Source organism: Centruroides sculpturatus, unplaced genomic scaffold, assembly GCF_000671375.1.
Source record: "Centruroides sculpturatus isolate CEXI.00-Female unplaced genomic scaffold, Cexi_2.0 scaffold971, whole genome shotgun sequence".
NCBI classification, from domain to species: Eukaryota; Metazoa; Arthropoda; class Arachnida; order Scorpiones; family Buthidae; genus Centruroides; species Centruroides sculpturatus.
In genome coordinates this window covers 324934-340749 of record NW_019385102.1, presented here as the reverse complement: position 1 = coordinate 340749, position 15816 = coordinate 324934, and the positions used below count along the sequence as shown (strand labels likewise).

The 15816-nt window shown below is 27.3% G+C and overlaps 1 protein-coding gene across 5 annotated transcripts in view; it reads right to left on the bottom strand.

Moving 5' to 3' along the window:
* Positions 1-96: 96 nt before the first annotated feature.
* LOC111634714 (AP-5 complex subunit beta-1-like) overlaps positions 97-15816 on the bottom strand; it is an 18261-nt gene continuing 2541 nt past the window's right edge. For 2 of the 5 annotated variants that reach the window (XM_023379550.1, XM_023379549.1), the window contains exons 3-21: positions 15249-15343; positions 12390-12513; positions 12181-12342; positions 10645-10784; positions 10352-10388; positions 7935-8087; positions 7293-7367; positions 7074-7217; positions 6856-6976; positions 6637-6790; positions 6463-6552; positions 6206-6347; positions 4558-4693; positions 2592-2695; positions 2289-2358; positions 2153-2219; positions 1950-2017; positions 1783-1859; positions 98-1711 (exon numbers count right to left, since the gene is read on the bottom strand). In XM_023379550.1, coding sequence (XP_023235318.1) covers positions 1466-1711; positions 1783-1859; positions 1950-2017; positions 2153-2219; positions 2289-2358; positions 2592-2695; positions 4558-4693; positions 6206-6347; positions 6463-6552; positions 6637-6790; positions 6856-6976; positions 7074-7217; positions 7293-7367; positions 7935-8087; positions 10352-10388; positions 10645-10784; positions 12181-12342; positions 12390-12513; positions 15249-15343 — 2205 coding nt within the window. In that variant the 3' untranslated portion in view covers positions 98-1465. Of the gene's footprint in view, positions 1712-1782; positions 1860-1949; positions 2018-2152; positions 2220-2288; positions 2359-2591; positions 2696-4557; positions 4694-6205; positions 6348-6462; positions 6553-6636; positions 6791-6855; positions 6977-7073; positions 7218-7292; positions 7368-7934; positions 8088-10351; positions 10389-10644; positions 10785-12180; positions 12343-12389; positions 12514-15248; positions 15344-15816 lie in introns of all 5 variants that reach the window. The other 3 variants (XM_023379553.1, XM_023379551.1, XM_023379552.1) reach the window with 3 other exon arrangements.

Genomic DNA, 15816 nt, shown 5'->3' with positions numbered 1-15816 from the left:
TTAATTTTTAAATGAAAATTTGTGATTTCATTATCGTATATGATGTTATTTATTTAAAATTATTATTATTTTGGTAATAACTAAGCAAATTGTAGTTATAATGGTGATTGATCTTCATAATTTGGATAATAAATCATTTTTATTTTAAACTGACTGCATAGCTTTGTAAGTAGTTTATACTATTCTATCTTTATTATTCCTATTCTTTCTTGATTCATTTTCAGCAGTATCTTTATGTGAAAATTAAACTAAACAAAGAAAAAACACAACTATATGATCTCATTAGATGGGATATGTCAACTTTCTGTCCTGAGAGGGCGTCAGATGTCATTTTTTTCAGAGTAATTGTGACACCTTACAACACCTTTCCCTCGACTATTAGTTACATCTGTAAAACTGCACTTTTGAATGTAACAAGGAACAGTCATCACCTGTTTTTCAAGCCATTAGGATCAGTGTTTGAAACTACTCATTTGGATTTTTGTTTGTGCGCTTCATCTGTATTCTGTTTGGCTGCTATCCAACATGGGAAATATCATCCAAATTCAATATCTAGAACTATTTTATCATACATCATCATCAGGATTTGTTTGTCTGATGATGTATTGCAGTGTGGGAAGTATTTATCAGGATTCAAAGGTATTATAAATTGTAAATGCTCTCTCTCTATGATCATAATGAACATAAACATCATACTTCAATGTATACCATACTGTATGAACTTTCGTGCCAGCTAATAAATGTTTTATAGTATTTTACTGCGTTGAGTGACTTCTTCCGACTGAATCTCATTGTTTTTTTCTCCATCTTACTTTACTCATAGTCTCGCATATGAGACTTCATTGTTATCCAAAAAAATGCTTGAAAATTTTAGTAGGCATAACCTATTTGGTGTCAGAAGTTTCTGAGTGTAAACACTTACATTTGGCAACAAGTACTGAAAGGCACAAACCTCACATTTATAATATTTTGTAAGTAATTCCTTTTTTAAAATATAATATCAGTTACTTCATGTATTAATTCTTGTAATTTTCTCTACATTTTCTCTGTTTTCATAGCAAAAAAAGATAACAATAAATTCATACTAAACAAAGGTGTTTTTTCTGAAAATTCTTGTGGTAAATATAGGTATATTTTGTATATTGAAAATTTTTATACATATCTTTCACTTTGAAATTGATTATTAGAATAATAATGTTGACATATTCCTTACCTATTTGATTTATTCTATTATTCCTGTATAGAATTCATTATTATATCTATAATCTTTTGGAAAATCAAACTTATAGTTTTACATTACACTTGATTTCTGTTTGCTAGAGTATATTATCAAATTACTGTATAAGATGCCAGTATAAATATACCAAAGTTTTATTGACAATTGTTTTTCTTTCCCTGTATTTTTACTGAATTTTAGAAAAAATTATCAGATTATATAATTAGATTTTAATTTAAAACTATTTTTTTAGTTATAAAGATATACTATTGAACATGAAAATAACTGAATAGACATTTTATTTTTTAATTTATGCAAAAAATTGAAAAATTTTTTAGAATAAAATCTATCATGTATTATTCTGTAGAGGAAAAAGTTACTTTTAAGATATCTTATGTTAAAACACTTACCATTAATTTCATCACAATAAGGAAGAGAAAAAAATTTGAAGACGATGCAGTAAAGTATCTCAAACTTTGTATTTGTCCATTCTGTCTGATTATTGATTCAATTATTAAGAGGTTTTAATTCTATATTAATAATGTATATAAATTATATTTACTTACAAACTGAAGTGTAAGAGGAATAGTAACAACAGGAACAAAATCTTCGTATATATACTTGTGATATTTGTCCAAAATGTCTTTAGAAAAAAAGAAAAATAAATAAATAAATAAAAATAAATTATAATAGTAATTGTATGTAAATATAATAAACAACATGTAGAAAAAACCTTTGGTAATTTCAAATGAAATATCTTGAATTATTTTAGTTTCAAGTTGAGATTCTGCAGGAGAAATTCTGTAAAGAAATGTAAAATTTTAAAACCAATCTTTGAACATAGTAAATATTTTTAAAATAATTATAAATGAACAGTTATATATTAAATTTATTGTTACTGCAATTAAATAATTACAATAAATTATTATATACTACCTCTCCAATTTGAGAACGGGATTTTGAAGGTGTTGAATTGGATGTGTTAAATGAAATGCTGAATTCCCTAAACACATAAACATTTTTTTTAGTAATTTGTATATTTATAATTCATGTAAACAACACTAATTTTTACCTGTGACAAGATTACAAAGAGATTGTTTTGCAGGAAGAGAATGATTTTGATTTTCAAATAATTTCTGCACCTAAAATTGGAAGTAATTATACTTAAAACGTTATTTAAATCATCATAATAGACACAATAAGATAATTTAATAAAGTTCTATTTGAAGGAAAATTTAAAACATTAAAATGCAAATAATCTAACAAAGCTTTATACCAAAAAATTACTTTTCTAAAATTTATTTAACCTTATTCATTAGAACCTATTTTAATTATAACTTATTTGTCAAATCAAATAAAAACAACCAAGTTTTACCTTTTGTGAAGAGAGCAAAGTAAGAGCAGAATAATATAATTTAGCTTGAATTTTAATATCTACATCTTCAAACTGCATCATTTGATATAGTATTTCTCCAAATTCTATCAAAAATATTTTTACATTTATAAAATACTGCTTAACTCATTGACAAAAAAAAGTTATGCACCTAGATAAAGTTACAGTCTAATTACTGCAAAATTTAGCAATGCTATGTCTCAGACAGGTAAGTAAATTTTTACAGTTGTGATCTGATTGTATGCCAAGTGATGCCATCAAAGTGCTGCTGTTCTGTCTGTGAAAAGGTGTTGGGGCAGTTGATATGAAAGGGTACTCTGGATGTTCTAACAGACCACCAGGAGTGGTTGTGAGACAAGCACAAACATCTGAAATGGCATCTTTATCCGACATACAGAGATAGAAGTTTTGCTAGATTACCCTTTTTCTTCCTATACTATTGGCAAGCAATTAGCAGAGACAAATTTGCATGCATGATGATCACTTTGTGTTTTGCCATTAGCACCCCAGCATTGTTGGCTTTGTTATGAGTAAGCATAAAAATGCTTGAGAAAATAAATAATACAGGAATACAATTAAGATGGAAACACAGGCTTTTATTAGTTTCTGAGGATATGCATTTTGGACAAAATACTCCTCATTGATCCTGTTTTAAATTTTACAGCAATCTTGATGACAGAAATTACATGTATGTTATAGATAATTGTGACAACTGGATTTCAATGTATAATAAAATACCTGTAAATTATAAAAGCAATTAAATAAAATGCAATTAAAACTGTAATATTAAAAGACTGGTAAAAGAAAAAAGAAATAAAACTCATTAAAGAGTTGAAAAGAGGTATAATAATCACTTTTATGACTATTGTATGTATTGGTGGTATAAAGAACATTGAGAGCAAAGTGGTATATTCAAGAAATCATGTCCTCATGTGTTGCTTTTCATTGCATGGTACAAACAGCCATTTTCTAGCAAGATAATGCTCAGCTATGCACAACTAACATTTCCCAATAATGACTCTGTCACATCACACTTTCTTGGCCTGCCAGATCTGCAGATTCGTCACTTATGGAGTATTTGTGGATCAGGTGAGTTGTCAGCTTTGACTATCTATGAGCACAAGGGATCTGGCAATCTGGAGCAGCAGTTGCAACATCTGTGGGTAAATCTGTTAGAGGATGGCATATGGTGCCTATATGCCTCTGCACTCAACCATATTGCATGTATCCAGGAAAGAGGAGGTTCTACAAGATACCAAATATTCACTTAAATTGTATCATTCCACAGGAAACTGTCTCTTTGTTTATAATCACTTAATGACAATGATATTTTCACACTAATAACATTTCATTCAATTCCAATACCTCATCCTTGGTGCATAATTTTTTGTATTAATGAGTATATGTTAAGATCTGTATTTAAAAGNGACATCACATTCATCTTTTGCTGAAACAAGTATAGAATTAAAATCACTCACTGATGAATCACAATGAAATTTATCAAGAGAGATAATGTGATATAGCAAATCATATTACCAATTTTGTTTGTTGATGAAGAAAGTTTATCTTTTAATACAATTTTTTTTTAAATCATTAATTCTATCTCATGAAAGGTTTAATATTTTCACTATTAATAAATTTTACATTAAATTATTAATTTTTAAATGAAAATTTGTGATTTCATTATCGTATATGATGTTATTTATTTAAAATTATTATTATTTTTTTAAAACATTATTTGTTTGTCTTCTGTTTATTTTTTGTATATATAATAATATCATTAGAATTAGTTTATTATTATACATCTTTAAAGACTATGATTGTTTTTTACATTTATATCTATTCTAACTTAAAGAAAGAAATCCAAATTCTCAAAGAAACTTTTTTTTTTGTTAACTATCACATGAACATGGGTAGCAAAAGTTCTGTTGGTTNGATATATTCTTACCAGTATAGAAACAATTTATGTTTTGATATTGTAGAAAACTACAACAAACAGATAATATACTGTTTCCCAAAAGCCAGTCTCCACTTTGGCACACATTTGTATTTTCAAGCATTTTCTTAATAAATTTCAAAATAATCTAAAATATAAATCATATTAAAACAGAATTTAAGATATATATATTAAAATTTTATATAAAAAAATTACGTTTTACTATATAATCACTTTAGATTTTTATAAATACAGTATATCATTTGGGAAATTTAAAGATTATTATAATTGCATTAAAATAAAATATTTAAAAATAAATAAAAACAGCATTGTTTGATTCAATAAACAAATTTAAAATTATTATTATTTTTTTAAAACATTATTTGTTTGTCTTCTGTTTATTTTTTGTATATATAATAATATCATTAGAATTAGTTTATTATTATACGTCTTTAAAGACTATGATTGTTTTTTACATTTATATCTATTCTAACTTAAAGAAAGAAATCCAAATTCTCAAAGAAACTTTTTTTTTTGTTAACTATCACATGAACATGGGTAGCAAAAGTTCTGTTGGTTTTGATTAATGAGATACAAAAGAATTATTTTTTTTATTTACTATCTAAGCCAGATTCTCTCATTTATTTAATATTTATATATTCCCCATTAAGATTTTCTATCAGCTTTCTGAATCCTCTAATGAGAAATTCTGGATCATTGAAACTAACACAGGAAATCCTCGTTAGTTCGAAATTCAAGGGAGAAAATAATCACAATGAGTTTCAAATTATCTGAGATTTATAAATTTCTGTACAATATGCCAAATGCCACATAACTGATGTAATTATTAAGCAAATGGAATATAGCTACATATACAGAATGCTACTTTCATTAATTAATAATTATTAATAATATTATAAATAATCTGAGGTAAATAGCACATGTCCAGTGAGAACTTCATAGGTTGCTAGATAAGTTTTATAAAAAGTAAAGCAGAATTCTCAAAATATAGCCCAAATAATTTTCAAAGTGACCCAAAAAGTAGTAAGATGCCCAAATGTAGTAGCATAATCCTACAAATATTTCAATCTGCCAACTTGTAGGACACTTACAGCCCTGAAACCCAGCTGTATTTTATGAGATAAGAGAAAAAGGTAAGATAATGTGATATCCAAAAATGTAAAAGTAAAACCATGTTGACCAAATTAAAGCTGTTTGTGGTCTTTTATCCTCTTATAGTAAGGAGCCACATAACTTCAATTTAAACATGCAAGTTATATGCATATCACAGTTAGAATGAAATTTTCATTTCAAATTTCAAAGTATCTATATTTTGAACAAACCAAATTCCTTAGCATGTAAATCTCTATATCCCCAGCTGAGACAAATAGTACAGTTACAAACTAACAGGATTTGAACTATCTGAGTTCAAAAAATTAATGAGGATTTCCTGTAAATTCACTTTTATCTATTCTGAATTACGACAAAATTCAAAGATTTCTAAAGTTATATAAATGAATAAAGATCAGAAGAATAAAGTTCTAAATCTAACTTTTCTATTGTTTGCTGCATCAGGTTTGTGCAAAATAATTTCAATGTAGCAGGACTGATCTAATTTTAAAACTGATAAATATACAATATATATTTAAAAGAATCTTACTTGAGGTTTACAAATTTCAGATTTTTCTAATAAAACTTTTTCCAATATTAATAAATATGACTCAAAGTTTTTTTGAATTGTTTTCAAAGGTAATTCTGTTATCACTTCTATTAAATCTGTCATCAACTCATGAACAAACATGCTAAAAAGATTTTAAAAAATCAATTAAAACCAACACATATATGCATTCTCTAATAAATAAAATTTTTCTTTACACTAAAAGTTCTTCTTTAGGATATTTCAGAAAATAAGATTACCTATCTGGGTAATAATGTCTTATGCATTGAAAATAGTCCAAAACACAATTACAAAAATGAGGATAATCTTGTACTAAATCCAATATAAATCTGAAATTTTAATTCACATTTTCTATGAGAAAAAACATTAAAAAATATTAGTATTTTCTAATTATTTCTAAGATAATAATTTACCTTTGAATTTCGTCTTTCATCATTTTATTATTATGCAAAATAAAGTAACAAAACAAGGTCCTAAATAATGAACTTGATCCACGAATACTTTGATTAACAATGATGTATTTTTTCAAGTTCTGAAGAGCCTTCATTAATAGATCATAATTTTGATCTGAAATATATTTTACAATAGTTTTCAATGATAAAACAAAACAAAAGATTTTAAACAATACTTACTATTTGGTGTAAATGTTGCTAATAATTTTAGTTTTTTCTCTTGAGTATCCGGTCCATCAAACGAATTTGGTATAAATAACAATAGCTGATCAGACGGCATATTCCATCGAGACTTATGTACCTGAAGAATAAAAATATGATTTGAATTAAATTCTAAATTAATTTTTTAAACATTTTGTCTCATATGATTTTTAATATTAAAAGTTTAATCATTTTACTTTTTTATCAAGACATGCTTCAATCCAATCCATGTACAAAAGTCTGTGTGTTGTAGTTAATGCTGGATGATGACTACATAATATTAATTGATTTAATAAATTTTGTTCTTCTTGACAAGTGAATAGATCAGTTCCAAATTCTTTCTAGAATTAATTAATTAATATTATTATTATATATTTACATAATATAAAAACTAATCTAGGAATAATAAAACTTACATTCATATAAAAACACAAATGAAAAAGTGCAGGGTGACTGACATACATTAATCGTGGTACCCAGGTTTTAAATGTCTAAAAATTTTAAATAAAGTTATATATTTATAAATATATATCAAATATATAATTAGAGTTGTATAACATTTATATATACAATAAACTAATGTTAAAGATTAAAAGATAAAAAAATCTACGACTTATTTTAGTAACAAAATTACCAAAGAGAGATTCTTTATTATTGAATTTCATCATTAAGTGTTAAAATTGAAATTTTATTGAAGTATTTCACTGTTTATTATATTTCAATCAATAATTAATTATAGATAATTTGAAAATAATAGATAATAACAGTAAATATTTGTTATGTTATTGTATAATTATAAAAGATTTACTAGCTTATTTTATAAAATTTGCAGCATCTTTATCATTTAAAATGTTTTCAAAGACCATATTTTAATTTTTAGTTACATTGTTTTTAATTACTACCATTATATTATCTTAATGAAGCTATTCAAAAAGTTTTTCATTTGACATCTTAGTCTTTGAAAATCTATTACAGATAAATATGTTTCAGGTAGCAAAAATGCTGCAGCCATACAAAATACATCTTTTATAAAATAATAAACATAAATTTAGTCTTACAATAGGTAATAAATCGGGAGTATCTTTCACAATTTGTACTAAATGCTTCATAATATGATAACTTGTCATTGTAGTCATTAAAGGTATTAAATCCATGATGAAGACTACTGCTGATAAGACTTCTAATTCATTACCAGATGACTTTCTGCATAACTGATAATAAACATTTATTATATTAAAAATATAAAATATATTTTTTTATACAGAAAATAATTGGAAGAGGGAAAAATGTACATAATATAGAAACTATTTAATAATAATAAAATAAAGGAAGAGAATATACCTTAATTTATTTCTTTTCTCTCAAATATTTTCCTCAAAACAGAAATATTTAAAATGATCAATTTTACTTTTTTTTTAAGTCATCATACAGATTTTGTATTTGAATTTTTTTTGTAATTTATATATTTATCACATACTCATGTTTTATTACTACTTTATAATTAAAAATTAATTTTATTAAAATTATTCATTATAAAATTCTGTTTTGTAATGTGCATTGCTTTTCAGTTAATATTTATTTAAGATTAATTAACTTCTGTTTTTTTTTTTACTTAAAGAATTAAAAAATATCTGAGGAAGTTTTTGAAATTAAACTTTTTATTTATTTGATCATACTTAGAAACCACATATTTAGTATATTGTAAACACATATAGGAACTTCCTTACTTACAAACAATTGACTGTGTGACTAAAATTTAAAATTTTCATGGATTCTGAGGGTGTCAAAATCAGTCTTTATCCACTAATAAATAACAAATGTTTAATAGATAATTCATGTGGATTTATTTCTATTGAACTAGTAGCCCGAGATGCCTCCTGGTGGGCATTCTAGCAGCAGCGGTGTCATTCCGTGGTTTAAATAAGAAAATTTATATAAATAATAAATTCCTATTATAAATAAAAACAATAATATACAATATACTCTTATAAATGAATTATACTATTAATTTAAATAATAGCTGAAAATCATTGCTACGGACACCCCCTAGTGTGCATTCTAGGAATTCCATGACAGATTATAGATATACAAACAGTGGCATCAATGGCTTATATAAGTAGATATCGTCATATTTCACTTTTGCATGAATTCTGACATTCCATTGCTGCTTGTGAGGTGGCATCAAAGTCAGTAATGTTGGAGTAATGGTATTTTTTCGCTGTTGTTTGCAATTTGTATAAACTTTTAAATAAGTATTTCAAAAACTAAATCCAAAACATAGCAGTATATCTAACAGCAGAAATAAATGCAAAAAATATTGCTCTATTACCATGGAAACTAAACTTGACATTATAAAACTGTGTTAGGTAAAGAAACCTGTGTTTGAAACACCTGTTACTAAGCAGTAAAGAGGTTAATAAAAATAATGCATTTAAAAATATGCAAGGATCAAATTTGTGAAAATTTTATTTATTTAATGTCTATATTTTTATACAATTTTATACTACATATACTAGTAGTAGTAGTAGTAGTATAGACCAGAATTTCTCAACTTACTTTTTGCTGATGTGACTCAATATATTTGTTAGTAATGGTTCCACAACCCAATGCTTATAATATAAAATTTTTTAAAAACTTGGTAAACTAGAGTCACTGTTTATTATATAATGAAATAAAATTATGCATTACTGATAATTTCTGTGTGAAATGAAACATTGAGTTACATTAAGAGCAATTCAGGTCAATTTCAATTTGTAATAAATAACTTACTTCTATTTCAGCCAATCATAATTATCTCATGGCAAGATATTATATTTGTAATTAGTTATTTAAAAACTTTATACCCTGTTTCCCCAAAAATAAGACAGTGTCTTATATTAATTTTTGCTCTCAAAGATGCGCTAGGTCTTAATTTCAGGGGATGTCTTATTTAGCCATGAAGAAGAATTCACATTTATTGTTGAACAAAAAAATTCCCAAGTCTAACTCAAATGAGAGTGACATAAATCCGGTCATGTTGAACTGAACTTACGAAGTTCCCGTGCTGGAGTGGACTTCTCACTCTCACTTCAACTTAACCTTTTCATAGCATCGACATTGGGCTCGATGACCAATTAGTGCTTACTGAACCGTAGCACTATACAAATGTGATGTGGTGTGATTCCGGCCAACCAATTAGTGATCACCAGCCATAACATTATGCAAATCTATGATTCCCAAGCCATAGTCTTATGCAAATCATGCCGTGTGGCGTGATTGTCTGCTGATCAATCAGTGGCTGTACTTTCAAAAAGCCAACAGCCACTTTCAACCATCTATCGATGACTGTTACGATTAAAAACAAAACTTTGCTAGGTCTTACTTTTGGGGGGCGGTCTTATATTTTGCAATTCAGCAAAACCTCTGCTAGGTTTTATTTTCGGGGAAACATGGTAAGTTCTTATTATTTTAGAATAATTAAATAAATATATATTACCTTCTGTTTTTCAGTATTATTGGAATTTTCTTGTATACTACAAATAGAAAGTTCTTAGATAAATCATCAAACACACACTATTGCTGTTAGCTTTTCTACACAAATTATAAATTTCTAAATGTAAGAGTTAATTAGATTTCAATAATGATTATTATATTTGATAATTTTGTATTTACAATCAATTATTAATAATTACTAAGTAATAAATAATAATAATTTAATGAAAAAAAATGTATAAATACAATATAAAAATAAATATATTATTTGAATTATAAACATATTAAATTTATTACCTATTATCTGTAATGGAAAATTTTGCTTGGGTAATATGGCTAATGATAAGAATCAAAAGGGATGAGTAAGATTGAAATATTGGTGAAGTTTCACACTGACAGCAAATAAAAATTTTTTCTACATCAGCAAATAATATTCCCTGAAATACAATTATTAGTTTTAATACCCATAAAGAAATACATATACTTAGGAGTTTGAAGTATTGTTTGTGCCATAATGATAATGTAAAGGATATTGAACTGAATAGCAATAAAAAATTATTTTAATCAAGTTAGTACTGGTAATAAAATAGAACAAAAATACATAATCTATACTAATATTATAAAAAGTAATGTTTGTAAGTTTGCATGTAGGGGGTAATCTCTAAACTACTCATCCGATTTCAAAAATTCTTTCACCAATATTTAGAATGGAACTTCAGGGGGGACATAGGCTGTATATTATTCCATTAAACATTCATATAAATTAAAAGATATCATCTAGGGTTAAGGCTTTTATGTCCAATAGATGGCGCTACGAGTATGACGACCTAAGTTTGCTTTTCTGTGAGGATGAACTAAAGCAGATCATCTTCTATCTATCTATATAAATAAAAATGTTCATTTGTTCCTACCAATTCCTTTGAAATTTTGACACAACGCTGCATTCGAATATGCACGTGTTTTTATATAATATACGTGTCGAAATTCCCCCCACCTGGGGGAGATGGTTAGGATTAAGGCTTATGGTAAAGAACTCTGCTTCTATTTATACTATTTTACATGCGGTTTTTTTGCGTTTTAATAGGGTACATCAACAGAATGTACACTAAGAAGAGATTTTTTGAAAAATTCCCCCCACGGGGGAAGTGTTATACATTTATAACAGATACATTTTAAGCAACAACAACGTGTGGCGGGGTCTGCTAGTTTTTATTAAAGTCTTATCTTTCTCAATATGATCTTATTGAAAAAGCACTTTTTAGTAAAATATACACTGATATACTATTAACATCAATATAGCGTATTTAGGATATTTTACTTTATTTATTTATTTGCAAAAATTCAGGAACTAGTGCTAATAGCTACTGTATTTTTGCAAATAAATAAATAAAGCAATAATAATTTTAATAAAACAGTAATAATTTTCTTTTCACTTTAAATTTTATATTTAACAATTTATATTGTGGTTTAAATTTTTTATGAACAACCAAACCTAAACTTCTATATTAATCTAATCATAAATGTCAAATTATTTCAAGCTTTAACTTTAGCTAAATTACATTTAGCTAAAGTTATAGCCTTTATATTCCTCTAAATTTTTGAAAGATTTAAGTTAAATTCAAATGTTCTCTGTGTTACTTTATTTTTCAAAAGCGCCAGTGATAGTGTTAGTAATGATGTAGATGGAATAATAAAGAAAGAGATAGAGTTGTCAAAATGATAGACTTTTATGATCTTAAACAATAAAATATTTTATCTATACTGTAATTATGATCATTTAAATACATAACTAACATAAAAAAACATTATATAATTTAACATTAAAAAACTTACTGGGAAAAACTGCTCTATTTCTTCAAGACATTTACATGCAATTGCACAAACAACAGGATTTCTTTTGGTTTTATTAATAACTATTTGAATTAAAAAATCTTTTATTTGTAACAGTAATCCAAACAAAGATGAGTTTTCTTCCTGAAATATACAATTTTTTTCCTATCTACATAAAATTATCTTTCCACTTTTACAATTAAAGAACTTACCAGCATTTCATGATTTAGAATAATAGTCACTATGGTTATTAAGAGTTGACATTTTAATCTTCTGCTTATAGTTTTTTGATTGTCAAGATATAATGTAGTCAGAGATCCAACAATTTGTTCTAATCTTTAAGAGAAAAAGTTTAATGTTAATTAAATTATTATTAATTCTAATCTATTTACCAAATTTATTTAATCACTCTGATTAAATATTATTAATAATAATTTAAAAATAATAAACACAACTAGGCATTTATAACCAGCAAAAAACAAATATATTCTAAAGAAAACAAACATTTTCTTCCATTTTAAACAGACATCATCATCAGACTTTGAATCCAGAGATGTAGTGTTGTTCTCCAGTCCTGCATAGTGTTTTCGAAGAATGCTATGAGTGATGGATGTATTTTGTACATGCGTAGAATATGTAGCAGCCAACTGTGTGGAACACTGTCAAATGCTTTTCTGTAATCTATATATGCCATGTGTACGTTTCTGTGTTGTTTGTGTGCTTGCCGTAGAATGACTGAATCTATGAGTAACTGTTATTTGCATCCCCTGTGATTTCTACGGCAACCTTTTTGTTGTTCTGTAAGAATGTCGTGTTCATCAACATGTTTGTATATTTTGTTTGAAATATAGGATGTCAATAATTTGTACAGTGTTGAAAGACATGTAATTGCTTTGTATTGTGTGGTGTCTGTGAAATTGTTGTTTTTAGGTTTCATGTAAGAGATGCCCTGAGTAAGAAATTTTGGCATATCTTGTGAATTGATGACAATGTGTTAGGTGTTTAGCTAGTTCTTGGTGCAGTGATGTAGACTTTTCATACCAGAAATTGTGAATGTTGTATACACCAGGTGTCTTCCAGTTATGTGTTCTGTTAACAGAACACAAAATTGGAAGATACCTGGTTTCAGCACAGGACATAGTTGGTATGTTATGCAAGTTTTTGTTCTAACTCGATCCAGTCTGCATCAGCATTGTGTGAGATAGTACTAGACCAGAGGTCACCAAACTTTTTTTCACAGTGGGTCAGATAACTGAGAGAATGACAAGTGCATGCCACATGACCATTTTGTTTAATATATTATACTGAATACACAAAAAAATAGACCAACATATTTATTTACCAATACACAAATGCAATTGCTGCAGCAAGCTCATAATCACCTTTGTTAAAAATTTCATTGCAGGTTCTTACACAAAAAGTGCTCTCATATTCAAAGTCACAAATAGTCACCAAATTTTTCATTTCACTGATTTTCCTAAAAATTATATTACTGTCAGATGCAAAAATCAGATTGGACTAATTTTGGCATTTTTACTTACATTTATTTTAATTTTTTCTGCATAGTAAGTTCATCTATAATCTATGATATTTTCATATACATAATTAATTGTATATTGCCTCACTGTGCCACAAATGAGATAAAATAATTATATTTTAGCTCATTTGTGGCACAGTGCGGCAGCAGTCTGGATGAACTGACCTTCAGAGGCCGGATCTGACCCATAGGCCATAGTTTGGTGACCTCTGCACTAGACCAAAGAGAAGACCAATAATTTGTGAGTTCCTCTGTTGGTGTGCCACTGTGCTGTGTATGTTGTTAGCGATTGTTTTGGTATTAATTTGTCTGTAAACGAGTTTTTCATTGTTTGCAAATAATTTAATTTGTTGTTTTCGTAGCGAACATGTTTTGTATTGTTTGAGTGCTTTGGTTGCAAGTTTTTGTTTTAGTGTATCAATGATTCTGTAATGTGTGTTGTGATGTTCATGTTTTGTGTGTATTTTGATTTTCTTGAAAATGTTTTTGAGTTGTTCCTTTAATTTGGGTGTTATGTTGTTTGTTTTTAGTGTATTATGTCAGCCTGCCTAATTGCTGTCTAATGTCATTTATTTGTGTTTCTATTCTTCTCTGCCAGGCAGGCTTGTGTTAGAATTGTGTTTTGTATGTATCTGTCTGTGATTGTATTTTCAGTCCATGGTCACACACCATTGACTGAAAATAGTATCATTAGTGGTAATTGTTTTGTGTGTGCTATTATCAGTGCTTGTTGCTGAATTATCCTGGCAGGTTACGTAATCATCATTAATGTTTAAATGTTTCTGTCTGTTGATGTATTTGATCAGCAAACTGTTGTTTGATAAGTTTGTGTTGTTTGTGGGATAATATTGTTATGTATAATTGTTCTTTTTTGATCAACAACCCTTTGTTCGATGAGTGAGGTGAGGATATTGTTGTGTGAATCTATGGTATGATTATTGCCTGTACGCTGTCATGTTTGTTTCCAGTCTTGTGATGGTGTAGTAAGTACGAATGATAAACTTGTTCATTTCTGTTGTCCATTTCATCCGCTGGCATGGTTTTCCAGCCTTTGTGGTTTGTGGATGCATTGCCACAGAAACACCAAGGCTACTGGTGGCAAAAGCAGTGCTTGAGCCAGCACTGCTTTTGCCACCAGTAGCCAAGAGAGATTATAACCTATTTTTCAAACATGAGCCTCTGCCTAACCCACAAATGCAGACCTTGTTAACCCAGGTGACATCTGAGCCAGTATCACACCATGGTAAATATCTCCACAGCATCAGGGTGTGGTCACTCTTAGCTTCACTTCTTCCCATAGACCTTACTGGCATGGGTATCCCTATCAGCAGCTTGTGCTCCAGCCAGCATTGCTCTATGGATCAGTAAAATTACTGAGCTCTCCCATCACAACTTGGTGGTGACCACAGGAGAGGTATTATTATTATTATAAAACAAAAAGGAAGTTGATAAAAATGTTTAAATTTTTGAATTGAACAATACCAAACTTGAAATCAATGTCAAAAATTTAAAAACTAAAAAATAAATTACTCACTTATCTGTAGAAGGTATAAGAATTGATGCATTATCTTGCAATAAAAGTAAAATATGAATTTTACACTGGGTCTCTAACTCATCTGTACAAACATCCTGCAAAATTTAATTTAAAAAAATGTTTATAACATTAAAATATTAAAGATCTACATTATGACATAAATTCTATTAATTGTAACATCACATTAAGAAAATAAAATAAGTTTTTTTTAGGTAGTCAAATTATTTTTCAATTATAAACATTAGTAGTAGTGATTTGAGTAGCACTGATCATAAAATTAATTTCTTGAGTAAATTACAAATAATTTTTAAAAATTGCAAATAAAAATTTGTCGAATGGAATTATTTCAGATCACAAAATTAATTTTTAGATGAATTTCCTAAATAAATTTGAGTGGCACTAATCACAAAATTAATTTTTCTAATCACAAAAGTAATTTTTACTCAAAGGAAATAATCCGAATGTTAAGAATATTCAAGTCAATTTTTAAAATATGAAAGAATTAAATGTTTTAATATCGAATAAAATTAAAACACAATAATTGTATGAAATAATATAACACCAAAAC